The 22,251-nt window shown below is 34.1% G+C and overlaps 4 protein-coding genes across 4 annotated transcripts; 2 read left to right on the forward strand and 2 right to left on the reverse strand.

Annotated features, from left to right (window-relative positions):
* The first annotated feature begins 1,182 nt into the window (after window positions 1-1,182).
* On the forward strand, window positions 1,183-2,016 carry LOC123227777. The gene has a single exon (XM_044652900.1). It carries the CDS (start codon window positions 1,183-1,185, stop codon window positions 2,014-2,016), a length of 834 nt encoding a protein of 277 aa, XP_044508835.1.
* A 5,410-nt stretch (window positions 2,017-7,426) lies between these two features.
* LOC123227778 lies at window positions 7,427-7,777 on the forward strand. Its single transcript, XM_044652902.1, has one exon. It carries the CDS (start codon window positions 7,427-7,429, stop codon window positions 7,775-7,777), a length of 351 nt encoding a protein of 116 aa, XP_044508837.1.
* Window positions 7,778-10,804: 3,027 nt separating this feature from the next.
* On the reverse strand, window positions 10,805-12,147 carry LOC123227105 (NAC domain-containing protein 6-like). The gene is made up of 3 exons (XM_044651767.1): window positions 11,955-12,147; window positions 11,585-11,853; window positions 10,805-11,456 (listed from the first exon to the last, which is right to left on the reverse strand). The coding sequence occupies exons 1-3, from the start codon at window positions 12,109-12,111 to the stop codon at window positions 11,016-11,018; spliced, it is 867 nt and encodes a 288-aa protein (XP_044507702.1). The 5' UTR covers window positions 12,112-12,147; the 3' UTR covers window positions 10,805-11,015.
* A 6,607-nt stretch (window positions 12,148-18,754) lies between these two features.
* On the reverse strand, window positions 18,755-20,577 carry LOC123228287 (cytokinin riboside 5'-monophosphate phosphoribohydrolase LOG5-like). Its single transcript, XM_044653635.1, has 7 exons — window positions 20,307-20,577; window positions 20,129-20,226; window positions 20,009-20,039; window positions 19,810-19,909; window positions 19,650-19,720; window positions 19,396-19,539; window positions 18,755-19,300 (listed from the first exon to the last, which is right to left on the reverse strand). Exons 1-7 carry the CDS (start codon window positions 20,427-20,429, stop codon window positions 19,190-19,192), a joined length of 678 nt encoding a protein of 225 aa, XP_044509570.1. The 5' UTR covers window positions 20,430-20,577; the 3' UTR covers window positions 18,755-19,189.
* Window positions 20,578-22,251: the final 1,674 nt, after the last annotated feature.

The following is a 22,251-nucleotide window of genomic DNA, read 5'->3' on the forward strand; positions in this document are numbered from 1 at the left end:
TGCTGTCAACACCACTCGTGTGCAGCAAACAATAATAGTTGTTGCCTCGTGTCTGCATCTTTTTACAATCCCCATACCTGATAAAATGATTTAACTGTATACAATCCCACAAAGGTGCCAGAGATGTTCTATTTCCTATAGGGAGGCAAGCCAAACTGGATTGCATCTCTTGTATTGCAGCTGAGGAAACATGGTCAACTCTATTCGTGCATTGCATTGCCTACGGATCATTGAGCAACAATTTATGTATTATTAACCGCTGTGAAGATACTTCCATGATTTTGAATCTAAAAGATATTAAATAGGTGAGCTATTAGGAGACAATACATAAATAAGAGGAAAAGATTCCCCTTGTCTCGATTATCTTATAAATATATATCGGGCATATGGTCCCAGAATGAAGTAAATTGAACGACAGAATTCATTTCTAGACCTTCTCAATTCCAAAAGAAAGGGAAAAAATGGCTGCTTCTTACCACAACAGTTTTCCAGCAAAAATATCAATATAACGCTTGAATTTATAAATTTTAATGAATTGAGGTGATATTTATTCTAAAAAATTTTCCATTAAGCCCAAACCCCATTCAGAAAAATCACAGGCAAAGTTACTGTACTTTGCCATTTTTATATTTGAATTCTATTTGAGTTGTGTGGTGCTATCTCAAATTAATTAGATTACTTCATCTATTCTCATGCTACCACTATAGTGTATAAATTTCAATGCCTGCTTATACTTGCTGATTCTTAGTACCTGATTCTACAAATTTATACATTAAGTATGCACCAGTGCACAACCATCATGTTTCCTACAGGAAACCAAGCCAAACTGGATTGCTCTCCATTGTACAGTTGCAGGGGAGACAGGCTCAACATCATTCATGCATCGTATAGTTTGCGGATCAATGAGAGAAGAAATTATTTATTTTTGACTCCTGAGAAGATACTAGTGTGGTCTTGAAGCTATGAAAAGAAGAGTCAGGGAGCTGGTGGGAGACATTGCTTAAATGTAGCTAATATAATGTTCAGATCCAAATCTGAAATCATGTTCCTAATTGAATAAGCACAAGAGATTCCTTTTGTCTCTCGTATTCATTATATATATAGAGCATATGGTTAGGAAATGAAGGCAAATTGAACTGAACAATCTATTTCTGGGCATTTGCAATTCCTAAGGAAGAAAAAATGGCCCCTTCTTACCATACTCGCTCTAACAGTCTTCCTTCAAGACCACACCCAATTCACTCAGAACTTGATCAACATGTGAGCAGTTTCCGGGCTTCTCAAGCTACTTCTACTTCATCATCATCTATAAGCCATGAGATAAATGGTCTTCAAGATTTGCATGATTGTGTCGACAAGTTGCTTCAGTCAGCATCAATTCAACAAGCTTTAGCTCAACACGAGCAAAAGAAATGGGTTGATGAGTTGTTGAATGGATCTCTTAGACTCTTGGACATTTGTGGCATTGCTAAGGATTCCTTGGTACAAACCAAAGAAGCTGTACAAGGACTTCAATCAATTTTCCGCAGAAGAAGATGTGATGACATTGAGCTTACAAGTGAGGTTAAGAAATACTTGACCTCCAGGAAGGCAGTAAAAAAATCCATCCAGAAGACCTTGAAGAATTTGAACCAAAGATCCTCTACAATCGGTGTGGAACATGAGACAAGCATCATGTTAAGAGAGGTTGAAGCAGTCACTTTCAATGTGATCGAATCCTTGTTGTCTCTTATCTCAGGGCCAAGGGCTCCATCAAAGCTAAGCAGCTGGTCAGTGGTTTCCAAGTTAATGCAGCCAAAGGAAGTAGCATGCAAAGAAACTTACATAAATGAGTTTGAAAAGGTAGATGCTGAATTGTCTAGCATCATTGCTTACAAGACAAGCAAATCCAATAGCACTCACAACCAACTTAAAGAATTGGAGTCAAACATTCAAGAACTTGAAGAAGGAGTTGATTCCTTGTACAGGCGTCTGATTAAGACTAGAGTCTCTCTTCTCAACATCCTTAACAATTAGATTACAATATTTTGATACTGTATGTTTGTACATCAATCGAGTATGCTTGTATATTTTATTGATAATAAACCATTTAGAAGCAGAAATAGTTTTTTTCCTTTATATCCAATCTTCCTTTTTTTTTCCCCTGAAGATCATTTACTTTTACAGCTAAAGATGATTGATTGATTACACTTGATTTCTGTTTCCTTGGAGCTGAAACTAGCATTCTACCAATAGCAGTCTTGATTTATATTTCTTTATTCACTGTTTACCTCATGACTGATTAAACTTGACTGCTGAAATGATTGAACCTTATTAGAAATTAGTAAAAGAAAGTTCGAGTAACTTCAATTTGCTTTGATTTAGTATACTTTAACCTATGAAAGCCATATCAATACTTCTTGTTTTTCGATCAATCATTAGTTCAAGGCCATTGGTAAGAAATTATTAAATAGGCATGTATCAAGATTCCAATTGTCTCTAGGTGGCTGATAGAAAAAAAATCAATTATTGAAGTTCACATGGTAGTCAATTGCAGTAACACAATTTGTGCTAGCTCTCCATGTGTTCGGATAATATTTCTGACGTCTGGAAATGGACATCATGGACCTTGCTCTTCCTTGAACATCAATCAGTAGGCAATTTATCATTCCTGGGGTAAAAAGGAAATTATAATTGCTCAATAGTCACAGGGATAAAATTAATGATATTTAAACTTGTTTTTGAATATTTAAGCATGATTGTGTTGGCAAGCAGGAACATCTGATTGCACAAGAGGCATTATCTTATAAACAACTATAAGTTCTATGTAAATGATGTGTAGCAGACCTTCATATTAGGACCCACATTAAAAATGTGTCTCACTCAGGTAATTGGCTATTACATTTTTCTAGTGTCGCCACCGCTTCCGCTTGTGCACACCAAATTGTAATAGTTGTAGTTGTGGATGTGCTTAAGACCACACGAGAGTCAGAAATATTGTATTTCCTGGAGTGAGGCAAGCCAAACTGTATTGCCTCTATTGTGTTGTTGATGTGGAGACATGGTCAACTCCATCTGTGATTTAAACTCATGGATCATTGAGTGAAAATTAATCTATTACCAAATAATAGGAAGACAATATTATGAATTAGAAACAGAAGAAGTATGCAGGTGGGAAGCAGGTGGGAGACATTACATAAATGTATGTGATATAATGTTATTGTTCAGATCCAAATCTGAAATCATGTTTCTAAATGAATAAATGAAAGAGATTCCTCGTCTCCTTTATCTCATAATATATATTGAGCATAAGGCCACAGGAGGAAGCCAGATTGAACTGAACAATTCATTTCCAGGCCTTTCGAATTCCACACACACAAAAAATGGCCGCTTCTTACCATACTCGCTCTAACAGTTTTCCTTCTAGACACCACCCAATCGCTTGTGAAGTTGATCAGCATTTGAGCAGGATAAATGCTTCTGAATTTACCTCCACATCATCATCATCAATCAGCAATCAGATCTATAGCCTTCAAGATTTGCATGATTGCGTCGACAAGTTGCTTCAGTTATCCCTGGCTCATCAACTAAAACAATCTGTTGATGAGTTGTTGAATGGACCTCTTAGACACTTGGATATCTGTAGCGTTGCTAAGGATGCCTTGCTGCAAACAAAAGAGTCTGTTCAAGGACTTCAATCCATTTACCGCAGAAGAAGGGCTGATGATATTGAACTTACAAGTGAGGTTACGAAATTCTTGACCTCTAGGAAAGCAGTGAAAAAGACCATCCAAAAGGCCTTGAAGAATTTGAAAACCATCAAAAGCCAAAGACCCTCTCCAACCTCTGATGAAAATGAGATGAAGGCCACGATTAGCATGTTAAGAGAGGTTGAAGCAGTCACTTTCAAGGTGATCGAGTCATTGTTGTCTCTTATCTCAGGGCCAAGAGCTTCATCAAAGCTAAGCATCGTTTCCAAGCTAATGCAGCCAAAGAAGGTAGCATGTGAAGAGACAGACACAACTGAGTTTGAAAAAGTGGATGCTGAATTGTCTAGTATCATTTCTCAAAAGACAAGTAAATCTGATAACATCCAAAACCAACTTAAAGAGTTGGAGTTAAATGTTGAAGACTTTGAGGAAGGACTCGAGTCCTTGACTAGGCGTTTGATTAAAATAAGAGTATCTCTTCTCAACTTTATCAACAATTAGATTACAACATTTTGATACTTTATACTTGTGCATCAATGATATACACTTGTATATTTTTCTCAATACAAAATCAATTAAAATATCCCCATCTTCTAGCTCTCTATCTCTCTGTCATTATCATACACGTCTGCAGAAAGAAAAATTACATTTTGCATAATATGTTCAGTTTTCTATTCACTTGAAGATGACACTAACATTCCACCATATCTAATGAAAGAATAAACCCATATCTGAAATGATCAAACTTTTTAAGATGTAAAAAGTAAATAAACACAGTGAATTGGCATAATAAGTTAAATTTAACTCTTCTTCAGAAAATTTTAACCCAAGAAAGCTAAAGGTTTGAAAATAGATTATTGATGTGACAGAGACCCAATCATTAGTGCATTCAATTTTTCAAAAGATATCAGAGTTGTCAAGATTCCAGTTGTCTCTTAACAAGTGGTTGGAATGAAATTATTTCTAGCATCAAGAAAAGACATGACAATTCAAACAACATAAACCCTGCTTCTCCTTGAACAGCAACCAGTAAAGGGATCTGGAATATTTGATTAAATAATTTATTACAACTTCGGTTCATATAATTAAATTTGCTAATATATGTATCGAGAACATTTAGGAGCCTTATGTAGTGGATCTTGGTCTCCTGTAAGTAACAACCTGCTATGCTTACAATAGGAACAATCCTGAATATATAAATCAGACGATCCGTAAAATTTACTAAGGGCCAAGAAAAAGGAAAATCAGAACAGGAAAAATACAGAATATGCTACATGAATGATATTGAATGATATTTACTAGAATATTTTTTTACTTTCTTAACAAAAACAAAAATAAACAACCAAAATTGCTTTCTGGACATGTACATGAAAGAAATGTGCTAAAATCAATTTGTTGCATAAGTTTATGATGAATAGCTGTGATACCCTTAGGCGAATCCCACATCGACAAAGCACGGGAGAGATGCTGGGTCTGTGTGTGCTCTGTCTTTGGATCCCACATTGGTTAGTGGTGGGAGAATTGTATTGGTTAAATAGTCTGTGAGCTCCTTAACTGTTAAGACGCGTTTTGGGTTGCAAAGCCCAATAGCAAAACCATGATGGACTGTGTGTCTAAAGTGGACAATATCTTGACAGTGGGCCGGGCTATTGGACCTGGGGTGTTCAAATGGTATCAGAGCAACTCCGCGTGTCCTCTTGAACGATGGTGGGGCAAACCTCAGCGAGGACGCTGAGTCCCGTAAGGGGGGGTGTATGTGATACCCCTAGGCGAATCCCACATCGGCAAAGCACGGAAGAGATGCTGGGTCTGTGTGTGCTCTGTCTATAGATCCCACATTGGTTAGTGGTGGAAGAATTGGATTGGTTAAATAGCCTGTGAGCTCCTTAACTGTTAAGACGCGTTTTGGGTTGCAAAGCCCAGAAACAAACCCATGATGGACTGTGTGTCCAAAGTGGACAATATCTTAACAGTGGGCCGGGTTATTGGACCTGAGGTGTTTCAAATGGTATCAGAGCAACTCCGCGTGTCCTCTTGAACGATGGTGGGGCAAACCTCAGCGAGGACGCTGAGTCCCGTAAGGGGGGGTGTATGTGATACCCTTAGGCGAATCCCACATCGACAAAGCACGGGAGAGATGCTGGGTCTGTGTGTGCTCTGTCTTTGGATCCCACATTGGTTAGTGGTGGGAGAATTGTATTGGTTAAATAGTCTGTGAACTCCTTAACTGTTAAGACGCGTTTTGGGTTGCAAAGCCCAATAGCAAAACCATGATGGACTGTGTGTCTAAAGTGGACAATATCTTGACAGTGGGCCGGGCTATTGGACCTGGGGTGTTCAAATGGTATCAGAGCAACTCCGCGTGTCCTCTTGAACGATGGTGGGGCAAACCTCAGCGAGGACGCTGAGTCCCGTAAGGGGGGGTGTATGTGATACCCCTAGGCGAATCCCACATCGGCAAAGCACGGAAGAGATGCTGGGTCTGTGTGTGCTCTGTCTATAGATCCCACATTGGTTAGTGGTGGAAGAATTGGATTGGTTAAATAGCCTGTGAGCTCCTTAACTGTTAAGACGCGTTTTGGGTTGCAAAGCCCAGAAGCAAACTCATGATGGACTGTATGTCCAAAGTGGACAATATCTTAACAGTGGGCCGGGTTATTGGACCAGAGATGTTACAATAGCAAAGCAATTTAATAATGAGACACATTAAATAGAAGTTCTCATTCCCTTATTTTGAATGTACATGAGGAACTATTAATTCTGGTGTCGACAGCATTAGTGTGCAGCAAATTATAAAAATTCTAGCCAAGCTTCTGACATGTATATAAAATTCTGTTACCTGACGACATGAGTTGATTGTATATAAGCCCGCACGAGCTTAAGAAATGAGTTATTTCCACTAGGGAAGCAAGCCAATCTGGATTGCCTGTTTGTATTGTTCCTGAGGAGACAGGTTCAACTCTATCCACGCACTGCATCATTTACAGATCAGTCAGCTATCATTGATGTATTATTAACTGATGCCAATCTACTGCCACGAATTTTAAGCTAAAATGTTAATTTGGGGAGGGAGCAGTTGGGAGACAATATATAAAAGTAATTAATATATTGTTTAGATCCAAATCTGAAATTATGTTCCTAATTATGTGTGGAAGAGATTCCTTTTGTCTCCTTTTATCTCATACTATATGTTAAGCTGTGCTAACAGAATGAAGGCAAACTGAACTCAACAATTCATTTCTAGGCCTTCTCAATTCTAAAAGAAAGAAAAATGGCCATAGCTTACCACGCTCGCTCTAACAGTCTTCCTTCAAGACCGCACCCAATCATTTCAGAAGCTGAACAGCATTTGTGCAGATTAAGGGCTTCACAATCAACTTCCACATCAACATCATCAATAGGCCATCAGATATTTGGCCTTCAAGATTTGCATGATTGTGTTAATCAGTTGCTTCAGTTGTTCCAGACTCAAAAACAATCAGTTGATGAGCTATTGAATGGATCTCTTAGGCTCTTGGATATCTGCAGCATTGCTAAGGATGCCTTGTTGCAATCAAAAGAATCTGTTTAAGGACTTCAATCAATTTTTCGCAGAAGAAGAAATGATGATATTGAACTTACAAGTGACTTGATCTCTAGGAAGACAGTGAAAAGGACAATCCAGAAAGCTTTGAAATTTGAAAGGCCTTGAGCAACAGAGCTCCTCTCCAATATCTGAAGAATACGAGTCAAAAACCATGACTAACATGCTAAAAGAGGTTGACTCAGTAACTTTCAATGTCATTGAATCCTTGCTGTCCCTTATCTCAGGGCCAAAGGCTTCATCAAAACTAAGCAGCTGGTCACCAGCTTCCAAGCTTACGCAGCTAAAGAAGGTAGTATGTGAAGAAACAAATGTAAATGAGTTTGAAAACGTGGATGTTGAATTGTCAAGAATCATTACTCACAAGACAAGCAAATCTGGTAATATGCAAAACCAGCTTAAAGAATTGGAATCCAATATTCAAGATCTTGAAGATGGACTCAAGTTCTTGATGAGACGTTTGATCAAAATAAGAGTCTCTCTTCTAAACATTGTCAACAATTAATTTAAAAATTTTGATACTTGATACTTGAACATTAAGGAAATATACTTGTTTTTTCTTGTTAATACAAAATCAGTTAGACTCACAAGCAATATTTTATTTGATATCTTCTCTTCATTTTCCTTCTCAAGGTGATTCACTTTTCTAACACAAAATGTTTGTTCATACTTTCTATTTGCTTGCAGATGAAACTCACATTTTGCCATAAGGAATTCTTGAGGGTGTTTTTTTTTTTTTAATATGATGAATTAAAAACTCAAGACTCCAAGGGATGAAATTGCCAGAACTTCAAAAAAAAAGTAAATTGGGTGAATTAGTTTAATTAAATTTTAAATGATTCAGAAAACTTTATTCATTAAAACCATAGATTAAATAGGAAATACCACTCTCAGTTACTCAAATTATTAGTTTATAACATTGCAATTCTTAAATAGATATCTGAGGTATCAAGATTTCAGTTGTCTTCATATGTATGATTCAAAGTTCATGAGAAATGGTAACCACACATTTTTAATTAACATAACATGTGCTGGCTATCCATGTGTTGAGTTAAATTATTTCTGCAACCTGGAAAGGCAAGGGAAGTCAACATTGCGAACCTGCTCCCTGATCTTGAACAACAATTAATGGCCTTATATTTGCTCACATGTTTACAACCTTGAATATTTGATTTATTGTTTTTGCCTATAGATGCATCAAAACTATCTAAGGGCCTTGTGAAGTGATACACTGTCTAACCAATTTCCTAATGTAATAGTCTTACTCCTTTAAGTATCAAGGACTTAAAAATTTAACTCATGAAATTAAGCAGCAGACAATCTTTTAATTGCATTTGGTAATGATGGTAAAAACAAGTCTTCCGGAACAAAGATTTCGAGTATGAAAGACAGTGCTGTGTAATAACTTGGTGTAATTTTTACTACAAGGATAATTTTGCACACAATTCAAAGAATTACAGCTTGCTGAAGCATATGCACAGCCAATTCATACAAGAGAGAGGGATGCCCCAGGATGTAGCCTGGAGGCTTCATCTTGATGATGCATAGAAAAGCAATTAAATTAGTAGGCAGTTGTGCATCTATCCCTAACAACTATTTTTGAATGTACAAGACAAAAATTTGCTTATGCTTGTATTAAATATACAGGAGGATATCTGGCTATTACCTTTTTTCTGTTGTCAACACCACTCGTGTGCAGCAAACTATAATAGTTCTACCCTAGTGTCTGCATCTTTTTACGATCCCCATACCAGATAAAATGATTTAAGTATATATAATCCCACACGAGTGCCAGAGATGCTCTGTTTCCTGTAGGAAGGCAAGCCAAACTGGAGTGCTGCTCTTGTATTGCCGCTGAGGAAGCATGGTCAACTCCATTCATGCATTGCATTGCCTACGGATCATTGAGCAACAATTTATGTATTCTTAACTGATGTGAAGATACTTCTATGATTTTGTCGCTAAAATATATTCAATAGGTGAACTATTAGGAGACAATACATAAATGTAGCTGATATAATGTTTGGATCCAAATCTGAAATCATTTTCCCAATTGAATAAGAGGAAAGTTCCCCTTGCCTCCAATATCCTAAATATATATCGGGCATATGGTCCCAGATTGAAGGCAAATTAAACTGAACTATTCTTTTCTAGGCCTTCTCAATTCCAAAAGAAAGAACAAAAGTTTATGAGCAGTTTTCCCTCTAGACCACACCCTATTACTTATAGATTTTTATGAGCATTTGAGCAGGTCAGGGGCTTCACAATCTTCTTGTACATCAACATCAATAATAAACCATCTTCAACAAGAGGAAACACTTTTTGGAATATCATTAGTTTGGGTTTTGGGCAGATTGCTCTTTTGGGATTTCATTTAGTTTGTTGTACTTTTGCATGTTTGTGATAATAATATAATCCTCTCTCGTTCGTGGATGTAGGCATGTTATGTTGAACCACATTAAATATCATGTCTTTTATATATTGATGACCTATTTAACATGTTGATCTTGAATTTGTTATGCTTAAGTGAATTCCAACTTAATGAGAAAAATTCTGTAAGGTGTAATAGCTTCATAATATTTCTGGCATCCTGGTAAATCATATGAAGTCGACATGAACATTGCTCCCTGTTGAACCACAATTACCAGTATAGGGCCTGGCAAACCTTGATTTACATAATTTTGTTGCTTCAAAGATATTTGATAGCCTTATGGAGTGGATCTCTGTCTCTCCAATGTCATTAGTCTCACCATATGAAAGCAGCAAGGGCATTCAATCTACAACACGACAATTAGCTAATTACATGTTATTTTATAAAATTTAAATGACAATTGGCTATTGCCTAGCTCCGGATGTTGACACCACTCGTGTGCAGCAAAATCATTTCAGCCCACATGAGCGTCAGAAATTTGTTATTTCTGATTGGGAGGCAAGCCAAACTGGATTGCTGCTGAGGAGACATGGTCGAATTCATCGATGCATTGCATCGTTTACAAATCATTAATGGATAAGAAGATACTTCTATAAATTTAAAAAAAATTATAGTGTTTAAAAAATGAGTTATACTATATATATCTATTTTGGATATATATATATATTTATATATGATATTATATAATTAAATATTATTTTATATTTAATTTATAATTATTTAATTTTATGATAATATATATATTTATATATTTAAAGTAAATATACGTAATTTTATTATTAAAATATCCGAAATAAAGTGTAAAATGGAAGTCAATTAAGGAGGTCAACGTTGATAGCAACACCCTGGATAGATTTTAATGCGCATGGCTTGGTTAATGGACTTCTCAACCATCAACAATCGAAAGCCCGTGAATCTTTTCTTTTTCATTTGTTTGTATGACCAGGCTGTTAAATCAATCAATATCAACACATTAAATCTAAGAAAATTTAAATAAGATAAAATTAATAAAACTATAACCAACCGGTTAGATAAATTAAGTATTAAATACACATTCTCTAGTTACTTAGTTTGGATATTCAAAATTAAATGTATGAAATATTACTGAAACACGAAGTTCATTGATTGAAATGTAGAATTCCCATCTACGTGAACATCAGCAAAACAGTTCAAAATTAGTGCCGAGCAGGCTTTTTAACTGAGCAAGAAATTAAGAACAGAATTATACATACTTAAAACAAGATTCAAACAAGATGTAGCTATATCTACAGAAGAGTTATTTAATATATTCTTGGGAACAGATTACTATGCTCTAGAAATTGTTAACATAACTAGGGGTCAAATTCTGTGCCATATTTTGAAGCCAGGGACTAGGCTGACTCCAAACCTGGTCCTGGCTCCAATCCATGTTCATTTTTGGCATTTGGAGCTCTGGCAATTCTGTCTTCCCTGATGGTAATTGCAGACACATTGAAGACCCTTTTTTCTCCTCTTTTACAAGTTTTTCATACAAATTTATCATATCCTCTTCCATGATCACTTCTTGTTCTTCTTGTTTGAGTGTCATATGGGCCAGGGACATATTTATGGGTGCCATTTGTTGGTCCTCTTGGTGACTACAGAAGGAGATTGTCTCAAATGATGATGGTGGAGAAGGTGATGCTTGAATTGCCTTCATCTCTTCCTCCACTGCCCTTTGCTCCAGGACTTTCAGGGAAGTTGCCTTCCTGTATATCTTACACAATACAATGTCCTGCATTGCACATGCATAAGAAATATGTAAGTATCTGTGCAGATTTACCATTGGCTGTAACTAATCAATCACAATCTGTTTCTCAATTTGTATAGATATATAAATTTGTACAATTTGTTTATACTTGCCTTAGGCAAAGGGCAACTATCTGGAAGGCGATACTCGTTCATAACCCAGTCAGTCTTTAGTCCTTTAGGAGCTCTTCCTTCATAGAAAACAAGAGTTTTCCTGAGGCCAATAATGCGCTTTGGATCGGATAAGCTCACAATTTTCCTGTCAGAGCCGGTAGCTTTCCAGAATCCATGTTCAGTAGTCCTGTTGGGCCTTCCTCCACCGCCATGTTTCCTGTCTCTTGGAACAAAAAAATACCACTCTCTCTCTCCCACCTTCGACAATCCTGAAAAACCAAATTAACCCATCAAAACATTAATTCCAGGCATGTTCAACTTGCATAATGAATATATACACACGCCTATATATGTAAATTTATATATATACCTGGTAAGTCCCGAGGATCATGGTGGTAAATATTAAGCAAACCTATAATATCATAATGTATTTTTTTCCCAAACACCATGTTTTTGAGATAAAAATTGAGGAGTTCATCTTCTGTAGGGTGGAACCTGAAGCCTGGAAGCCGAAGCTCTGCAGTCATGATAAGTGAAATTTGTGGTGCTGCAAGTTAACACACACAGACAAAGGGTATTTATAATTTAAGAAATGAGGAGATTAAATTAAGAAGAAAAAGAACACTGGACCAAGTCATCAATCTTGTAGGGCAGACGGAATAAAACAAATTGGAAGTTTGTGAGACATTGAAAAAAATGGTGGAACCCACGCGTTATCTGTCAATTGATGTGGACAAGAACACGTTTTCTTCAGTCTTTGGCCCTTTACTTGGAAAATTCAGGCACCGCAGGATTTTTCCAAGCAAATTTCTACCGCAAAATTTTTGAACAATGATCTATCCTGCAATTTCAAGCTTCAAACAAATAGATGGTCAGCTGTTCAACTGGGCCTGTCCAGTGAATACTAAAAACCCTGTAAGTATATTGCAATTTCAGTTGAAATGGTCATAGCTACGTGCAGGGTTCTTGGTTCATAGCTACGTGCAGGGTTCTTGGTGCTTCTTCGAGTTATATATATATATATATATATATATATATATATATATATATATATATATATATATATATATCTTGTAATTCTGTGGCTAAGTATTGAGTTTTATTTAATGCAATACAATGGACAGTCTTTCAACTCAACTTCACCAACAAACAGGTAAAGCAACATCCCAGAAACTTGTTCATTCAATGCTCCGAAGAGACACCATAATAGCTAAATATTTTATTAAACTACCAATTTAATAAAATGTTGCATGCTGCTAATTTAATATTAAGCCATCACTTTAGGTGATATTTTAAGATCAGTAAAAGTTGGTGAATCATCCTGAGAAAGAGGTTGTTGGTGGGAGTAATTAAATTATTAATTAAGGCCAAAAGACTATTTCCCACATAAGGTTTGCTAAAATGACAAACTATCGATAGGTTAGGTTTTAAAAAATCAAATTTTCACCCATCATTCATTTTAATTAGTGAATAATGTTAAGTGAAAAAGCAGGAAGATCATGGTATGTGAATTTTTCTATTTTCTTTATTTTCTCTTTTCCCCTGTAATTTTTTTTTTTCTTTTCTCTCTTGTTTTTTTTTTTTAATTTCGCCTTCAAAAATTGTGAGGTGAAATGTAATTTTGAAAAAGCTTAGGAGTGTTAAAAAAATTTTAGGGGATTTTGAAATTTTGAAATTTTTTATATATCTTTCATTAGTTTCAAAAATAATAATTACACCCAAATAAATTGGTCAAAACATAATATTTTAAAATCCATTAGAATTTTGCTATTTTTTAGAAATCTAACTGATAAATTTTTAAATTGATAAGAATATAAAAAATTTTAAACCAACCAAATTCCCTAACAATTTGAAAAACAAATAAAAATTCAATTTTTTGAAACGTGAAGAATAAAAATTTATTATTTCATCAAACTTCGGGAGAAAATAGTATTTTGGTCATTAATTAATATATATATTTGTTAATCTATAATTAAGTATATAAATAATATATCATCATATAAATAGTAATTTTGAATTAACGATAAAATAATATCTAATCACATAGTAACATATTATCTATGTGTATAATTATATACACAAAAAAATAAATACACATAATATTACTCTTAATTAATTATTAGAAAAATGTAGAAATCAATCATACTAAATCATGTATCCATCAAAATTTCTGTGTGGGTCAAATTGTCTATATTCCACAAAGTCTTTTGCAAAGTGATAGCCATCAAAAAACTTGCAAATTTCAAAAGCAACTCCGCGTATTCAGCAGGAACTAGTACTAATTTTTTTCAAGTAATATCTATCCATGATGTAAACAGAAGATTCAGAGCCTTAACTTTTGAGTGGTTTGACTTGGAAGTCTTCTCCCAAGACTTCTCTTTAGAAGTCTTTCCAGACTGTAATAAATCATAGGCCCTTTAAAATTATTCCTCCTCCTCCTCCCATCTTGTAGTCTTCATTTTTGTAAAAGTTCGATTTTCAAATTCTAATTTGAAGAAGAATCTACTTTAAAAGGAAGAAACAAAATTTGCATTCACACACCAAGATCAACTGAACACAGATTATAACTTTTGATTTCGTAAATTTTTACTAGAAAAATAGATCTTGTGTTCGATATACAATTAATCAATTAAATTTTAACACAATTACGTAATTAAGATATATACAAGTTATAAAATACTTGAAGTTAAAAGTTTTAGGGATGCAAACAAGCTTGATGCATCATAGTTGATGTAAAATCTCTTCTGAATCTGATCAATTGTCAATCTAGTGAAAATGGTTTTTCTTTTCTTCCAGAAAACCGATATTTTAATGGGTAATCATTTTAAATGCATTATGAAAAGGGGCATAGTCTTTTATTATAATAAATAATATTATATATATAAACAAATTATATAAATTTATTTATACAATTTGATGTAATAATATGTAATTAGGTAATTTTGAAGTGAGAAAAAAAAAAACAATCATTTTATTCTATTATAAATTATCACTTTAATTTATACGGATAAGTTTTTATAATTTATTTGTATATATAATTTTATTTTTTCTGTAATAGTTTATTGGGTTTTCTCATCGTAAGCCAAATAAATTTAATAATCCATACTTTTATTGCCATAACCCAAATTTAATCTATAAAATTTATGTGATATTTAAAAAATTTAATCATTATATGTCTATAAAATTTAATTTATTGTTAATGCTTCCTTGCAGTCAAAAAATTTTCTGACATCTTGATCAACCCACGTTATTCTTTATTTCTCAAGTGACTTTTCTTTTATTATTATCCAGTGTTATTGAACAAATAACAAAGTGAATGGCAAGCAATTTTCCATGAAATTTCTGGGAATCTTCATGAATACAGGCAAATTTTTTTCTCCATAAATATGGTGACTGGTCACCATAAGAAGTAGTTGTGAAAGCTCGGTTTCGAGAAAATAATATGGACTTGAAAATATTTAAACCTAATTCAACCGTTATTTCTTGTTTTGATCATATCACGAATGTTTAATAAAAAACTTAAGACTAAAATACCCTGTTTACATTTTCTATAAAAGTCTAAAAAGAAAATATAAAAAGATTAAAAAATTTACTAATTGGTAAAATATTTGATCACACTAATATAAACTTTAAGGTTTAATCGCGACACACTTGTTATTATATATTACTAATGTTAAAATATATTTTTTCTTTAATTTTTTTCTCGTTAATTTATTTTAAAATTACGCAAATGAGTAATAAAATCGAATTAATAATCTAAGCATAGTATATCAAAATATAGAAGATATTGCTAAAAATTTGGTATTTAGAAAATTACAACGCGGAAACTTTCACTTGTAAATGATGATTTATTATATTTTTAAAAATAAAAATAATAATTAATTATGTAATAATACATTATTATTAAAAAAATACGACAAATGGGCTGGCTTCAGTGAGAACAGAGAGTTGTCACTGTAGATGTAATGGGCTTGGATTTTTATAGCTAAAGTCGAGGCGTGAATTGGGTTAAAGGTGTCATTTTAATTGCCAACAATTTCAGGGCCCCGGTTTATGAACAGCTATCAACCATTTGACGTCAACCTAAATTATCGTCCACTCACATCAGTCCCGTCTTTAAGTTTTCCATTAGGTTTTGGCCAAATGACTTGCTCCTACTGAAATATAGTATAATCTTAAAGTGATTCTCTTTAAATTTTAAAATTTTAAATATTTATCTTTGAAAAAAATTTTATTAAAAAAATTCAGTTAAAGTTAAGAATAAAATTATTATTTAATAAAAAAAATTTAAAAATATAAAATTTATTAATTTTTCTCCTATAAGTATTAAAAACTAATAATTTCATTTCTGCTTAAAGTTTTCAAACATTAAAAACTAGCATTCCTCTCTCTTTAAACTTAGGGTTTTCTTCCTTCCAACTTCAGCTACTATTTCCATGAATGATGGCTAGTTTTTTTTTCTCCTAGTGAAGCCTCTTTCTCTTAATTCGATGACCTCGAACAATGTCTAGATCAAAAAATTTAGAATTCTTTCATTTAGATGATGAAGGTGTCGTCCAAACGAGTTGTCATCATAAATGACAATGACAAGAACTAGGCAGCGACGTCATCTGGGATGACGACTTGTCTAGACAATACTTTCATCTCGATTTTTCGATTCAGACAAAAGATGACTAGATTTTTCGATCCAGATGTCATTTGAGGTCGTCAGAGGAAGAAATGAAAGTCATTATTCACGGGAGATAATGGCCAGAGTTAGAAGGAAAGTTTTGGGGAGGGGGGGATGATAGTTTTTAAATTTTGAAAACATTAAATAAAAGTGAAGTTGTTAGTTTTTAAAACTTAAAGGAGAAAATAAAATGAATTTTATGTTTTTAAAATTTTTTTTGTTAAATAAATATTTTACTTTTAATTTTAACTGAATTTTTTAATGTAATTTTACTCATAAATGGATTTATGGGTTTTTGAAAGTTAAAGAGAGTCAGTTTGAGGTTTCACTATACCTTAGGTGGGAAATAGTGTTTTCAACCTTAGATTTTTAAAGACAATTATTTACTGGTTGTAAACTTTTTTTTTTTTAAATCTTTCATAGTTCCCTTTTGTTATCTTAGGGTTGAAAGTGGATTAAGTCAACAAAATCATACACATGTATAATAAACATTAAATGAAATATCAACGATAATATATTATCATATGATTTTATAATTTTAAATTAAAAATAAAATAATATTCAATCATATGATAATATATCATTATCGATATTCAAATTGATTTTTATTATAAATACATATATATTGTTATATAGTATACATAATATACATAGAAATGTACAAAAACGTTGGACCCATAAGAGATTTTTACATCAGGATGTGTGGCATACACAACTTGTACAATTACATCCAAACTAATAGGGATTGTTACATCTATAAGACTATTCTCAATTATGTAGATATGTTTGACTGGTAAGAAACTGTTTCATCAACATGTTGGGTATGCATATGTCCTAGAATTGGTTGGAAATACAAGCATTGGGTGTATTGGATTTTCTCATTCAAATGTGACATTTGACACCGAATAAAGTTTTGTATTCGAGGTAAAGTTGTCAATCTTTTGAACTAAAACTTGCTTTAAGGGACAATATCTTTGGAAGATTGACCATGTGGTCTACAAGAAAAAGATGAGATGATTTGACTTGCTTTTATTGTTATGAGAACCACATGTTTAAAACAACAATAAAAAGTTTTGAATGCTCAGATAATATATCATGTATGATTGAGTAATTTTGAATTAAATATAAAATAATACATAATCACATGATGACATATCATTGAGATCTAATTAGATATTTAAATCAAAGTGTAATAATTGGATACTAAAAATGGATGTATTAATTAGATACTCAAAATTGAATACCATGACGCGTATAACATCGCTCCTTAATGATATGGACCCATCATGTTGAATCTTTCAAACCCATTAGTTCATTTATTTGGGAAAAAATTGAAAAATCTTAAGCCCACTTAGATATTGAAATTGGGCCAAATCAAGGCATGTTTAACCACGTTTCACTAGTAGTATAAACCATATGAGCCTAATCTCTGAATTGAGTCAATGTCTGTAATCAGTCCACTCCCCAGCTTAACACAATAACAGTCCTATGTGTCAAAGGAGAAAATCTTTTATATATATATATATATATAAACTGTCACATTAAACTAAAACCAATCACATCGAATAGAAAGTAAATCAAGAGTATGATTTTGATATATCATCAAAAGAGATTTGAATCTATTTTTTTTTAAATAAAATTTCTTTTTTTGATATTCAAACTACCTTTTAAGTAGTTTCCCATATATATTGTTAAGATTTTCTTGAATTAATTGCAGTCTTCCGATTGAAAACAACCACACAGTTATTCCAGTTGAGAACAATGGGTTCCAAGTTTTGGTCCCCACTGTTCAATTGAAAACAACCACCCTGCTATTCCAGTTGACCTTAATTTTATCAGAATGTCTTCAAGAAAATTAGTGAGGGGGCGGCACTCTCTGTGTATCATAATAAATTGGTCCCCAACCAATCTGTGTAGTCACATTGCCCCAAAACCTGCACATTCTATTATGCTTATTCTTTTTCTGGAGCATACATGCTTTTCTATAACTAACTTTTACAGCCAGAGAGAACACTACTCAACCCTCAATTGTCAGATTCCCCTACAAGTTTTAAGAAGAAATTTAACTCTAATTAATCCAGTCAACTGGGTAATTTCAACTTATCATTAGCTTCTGATAATTTAAGAGAAAGGGCAATGGGGGTTCACTGTTACGGATGTGCTAAATTCTGTGATGGCTACAGGGAAAAAAGAGGCCTTGAGATATTGGTTGAGGTGGCAACGGCATGAATGAATAATCAGTTTTTCTGTCATAATTTTTTACGGTCATCATTTGCCTTTCTCTACATTACTTTTGCAGTAGCATCAAAACAAACAAAGTCCAGACCCTGCTAAAGTTCAAATATCCCTGACCCTGCAAGGCTGAGCTGTAGCTGTACTATTCTCTTTTTGAACAAATATTGCAAATTTGCAACCCAAAATAAAACGCCAATTTTAGAAAAAAAAATAAACAGGACCCCAATCGCATAAACCATCACACACAAAAACAGTACCTTAAAAATACTGGCAGAAAAAAGAAGCAAAAATAACACCACTGTGCAAGCTCTAGCTAGGGAGGAGGCAAAGGCATATATTGCCATTGGCATCGAGAATCAAGCCTGAAATTTTTGGATTTTGGCTTCTTCACTTCATCCTATAATCTTTGTGCTAATTCGAGGTGCCAAAATGCAAAGCTTAATCATCATTCCTATCTAAATTATAACAATAATAATACAAACTTGCTTTTTCTTCCTTTTAACAAGTTCTTTTCGACATACACAAAAGACCCACTTTCAAACCTTTCACATACCATTAAAGTATGATTCATGGTTTGTATATGACCCAAAATGAGATCAATAATAATAAAGCAAAGGGCTTGAGACTTCTTTTCCCTAACTTTTACTATATATATATTTAGTTTGCTATTTATCTTCATCTTTTCTCTTCGATTTGTCCCTTTATAAAGCGACCTCAGTCTGCAAAGTTGTAGAATTGAACCCCACTTGCTGCTGTGTCTCGACCTCCCACATTGCCTTGGCTATAGCCCCATCGTGCACAGGCACGTACTCCTAATCAACAAAACAGCTCCATCAGAAACAAATTAAGCAATCACACTAAACACAATCAAAAAGAAAGAAAGATGATTATAAACTAACAAACTGACCTCAAGTTTTTGAAGTAGCTCTTTGGCGTTCGGTGCAGAGACAATGATGCTGCGCTGAGAAGGCTTGATAAAGCCATCATCAACGGCTTTGTCGATGAAAGTGAGAAGGTAGTTGTAATAGCCATCAACATTAAGCAAACCCACCTGCATAATATTATTCAAAACCAGAAACAAAAACAAAGTTAGGGTTTTTAGCCAAAGTAAAACTCATTATTATAACGCCCTTCGATGAATTTTATTATACATGTGCTTACAGGTTTATCATGTATTCCCAGCTGAGCCCATGTAATGACTTCCAATAACTCCTCCAAAGTCCCATATCCACCTGAAAACAAAGTCGAGATATATACAAAGAGTGAGAATAATTTTTTTAGAAGAAAGACAACAAGAATGGAGTATTGGGGTTGAATTTACCTGGAAGAGCTATAAAACAATCAGAGTGGCGGGCCATTTCTGCCTTCCTTTGATGCATGTCAGCTACCGGCCTTACTTCTCCAACCGTCTCACCAGTTATCTGAAGAAAAGCAAAACCTCAGAACCAGGAACCCAAAACAAAGATAAAAGTTAAAAATTTTACTAGGACGGAAATCCAAATGAGATCTGTTTATGTTACCTCTTTGTTCATCAGGGTTCTTGGAATAATCCTAGTGAACAAATCCCCAAAAAGCAGTTGGACAAGTGATTACAAAATGTAAAACTTCATAAAAAATTATAGCTTCATGAGTTAACTTACCCAAGAACATTTCCACCGGCATTATGAACAGCTTGAGAGACCAAACCCATTAACCCAATACTTCCTCCGCCATACACAAGATCCAATCTTCTAGCAACCTTTATACACAAATACAGTAGAAGCAACCATAAGAAAGGTTTGCATATGGTGTTACACGTAGATATGATATAAACAGTACCAGTTCTTGAGCTAGGTCAATGGCGGCATCACGGTAGCAATTTCTCTTGCCAGTACTGCTGCCACAAAACACGCAGACCCTCTTGAATCTTGAGTTTTTCACAACTTTTGCTTCCATTTCCATGATTTTTGGCTTGGTTTCTGCTCAACTAAGCTGCACTGAACAATGCAAACAAATGGGAAAGGCCGGTATTTATAGTCTTCACAAATATGCCATTCCAAGATTACAATATTGACTATGTTGAATTAAAAGGCAAATGAAGTTGTTTTATAACATATTAAAAGCTTGAACCTGAAAGCTTGAATCAAAATATTATTTATATAAATTAAAAATCCAGCTAGGAAGAGATAAATGGATAGAGATGAAGTAAGACAAAAAGGCAAAAGCGACAGAGAGGATAGCGAACCCCGTACTGCACCATATCCCATGCTGACACGTGTCCTTCTTTTTGTCCCAGAATTATTATAAAAAAATTTAAATGAAACCTTGGTGATGAAGCTTCTTTACACATTCCCAGATTCGACTCTTCAATCTTGGCAAGAAATATATCCCTGTGGCCTAGATTTCCCAACATTAGAGGAGAAGACCCTTTTCCATCGAATAATCTCAGGAGTTAATATCGTGGATTCTTTGAAATCTAAAAAAGTTTTCATATTAAAGACACAGAAATGATCCAAATTTTAAAGGCATTCAATGAAAAGCTGGAGGGTGAATGTTGAACACGTGCAATGAAATTTGTATATAATTACAAAACCAAGGTAAACATTATATTAGAATTGAAAGTCGAAATGAAACACAAGGGGGTCTCAGAGTGAATCACCAAAAAGTGCAACAATAAATAAAGCCATAAATAAACTGTGGTTATACATAATAGTATAGGCAGTCTACAGAGCTCAAAACAGTGAGCTGATGAATTCAAAGTTAAAGTTTTTATGCGCGTGGATGAGTATATTGATGATTGGTGATTCTGTAAGTTGATAATCACGACACAGAATTGTCTGCTGCATATATATGCTGTATAGGTTTTAGCCATTTTTATTTATCTTACCATTAACATCACATTTCCCAAAGTTCGAAAAAGCCTATTTTTGTGCCAGCACCATTTTGTCCACACTCTAAAGCAATGCTCCCTCTCGCAAGTAAGCTCAACTGTTCTCTTTTGTATTCTTCATCTTAATGATAGCTTTTTGCTGCATCTTCTCAATAATCTTGTCATCATAATCAATTTGAGGGAGAGAAATATGATTATATGTTGCAGACGACAATTTAGTGTTCTGGTAGCTGTCAAAGCATTCAAGTTCCATCTGAACTTTCACTATTCTAGTTAAGTTACTCAATATATCTCCAATAGGTTTGTTTATCCCAATGAAGAAAACTAGAAACCAGTCACTGATACAAGGTAAACTAAAGCCAAAGGGTGCGTGAAAGGCAATGTCTGGTGAAAACATTCCTTTATCACCAATCAGGTCATGTCACATACAGTGATAACATTGAACAGGTTACCCGCTGCCACAGTATGTAAACAAACATGGATAATGTTGTTGATGTGACAAAGGAAAGGACTTTCAGAAGGCAAAAGGGGGCATTGGGTAAAGAAAACTAGCAGGGTACTTCTTTAGTTGAACATGAAAGACATGCACATTGATTTAGTTGTTGTTGAGAGAGACCCTTGCGGAGTTTTGATTTGGATTAGTCATTGTCTTGTAGTTGTGTGGTTAGGGGTGGCTATGTTGTTAGCTGCTGCCTCGGTACGTCTGCTGAATTTAATTCGTCTAGCACGTTTCGATTTATTGCAGCTTCTCGGTTCTGATTCCATTTCTTTTACATTAATATATAAATAATAATTTATATCTTATCGAGAGCCACGTTTCACAAGAAGAAAAGATTCTGAAAGGAGGTGAAAACTCTAAATTCTGCTTTAGGAGTACATATACGCAAGGTAAAC

Source organism: Mangifera indica, chromosome 10 (genome assembly GCF_011075055.1).
Source record: "Mangifera indica cultivar Alphonso chromosome 10, CATAS_Mindica_2.1, whole genome shotgun sequence".
Lineage (NCBI taxonomy): Eukaryota > Viridiplantae > Streptophyta > Magnoliopsida > Sapindales > Anacardiaceae > Mangifera > Mangifera indica.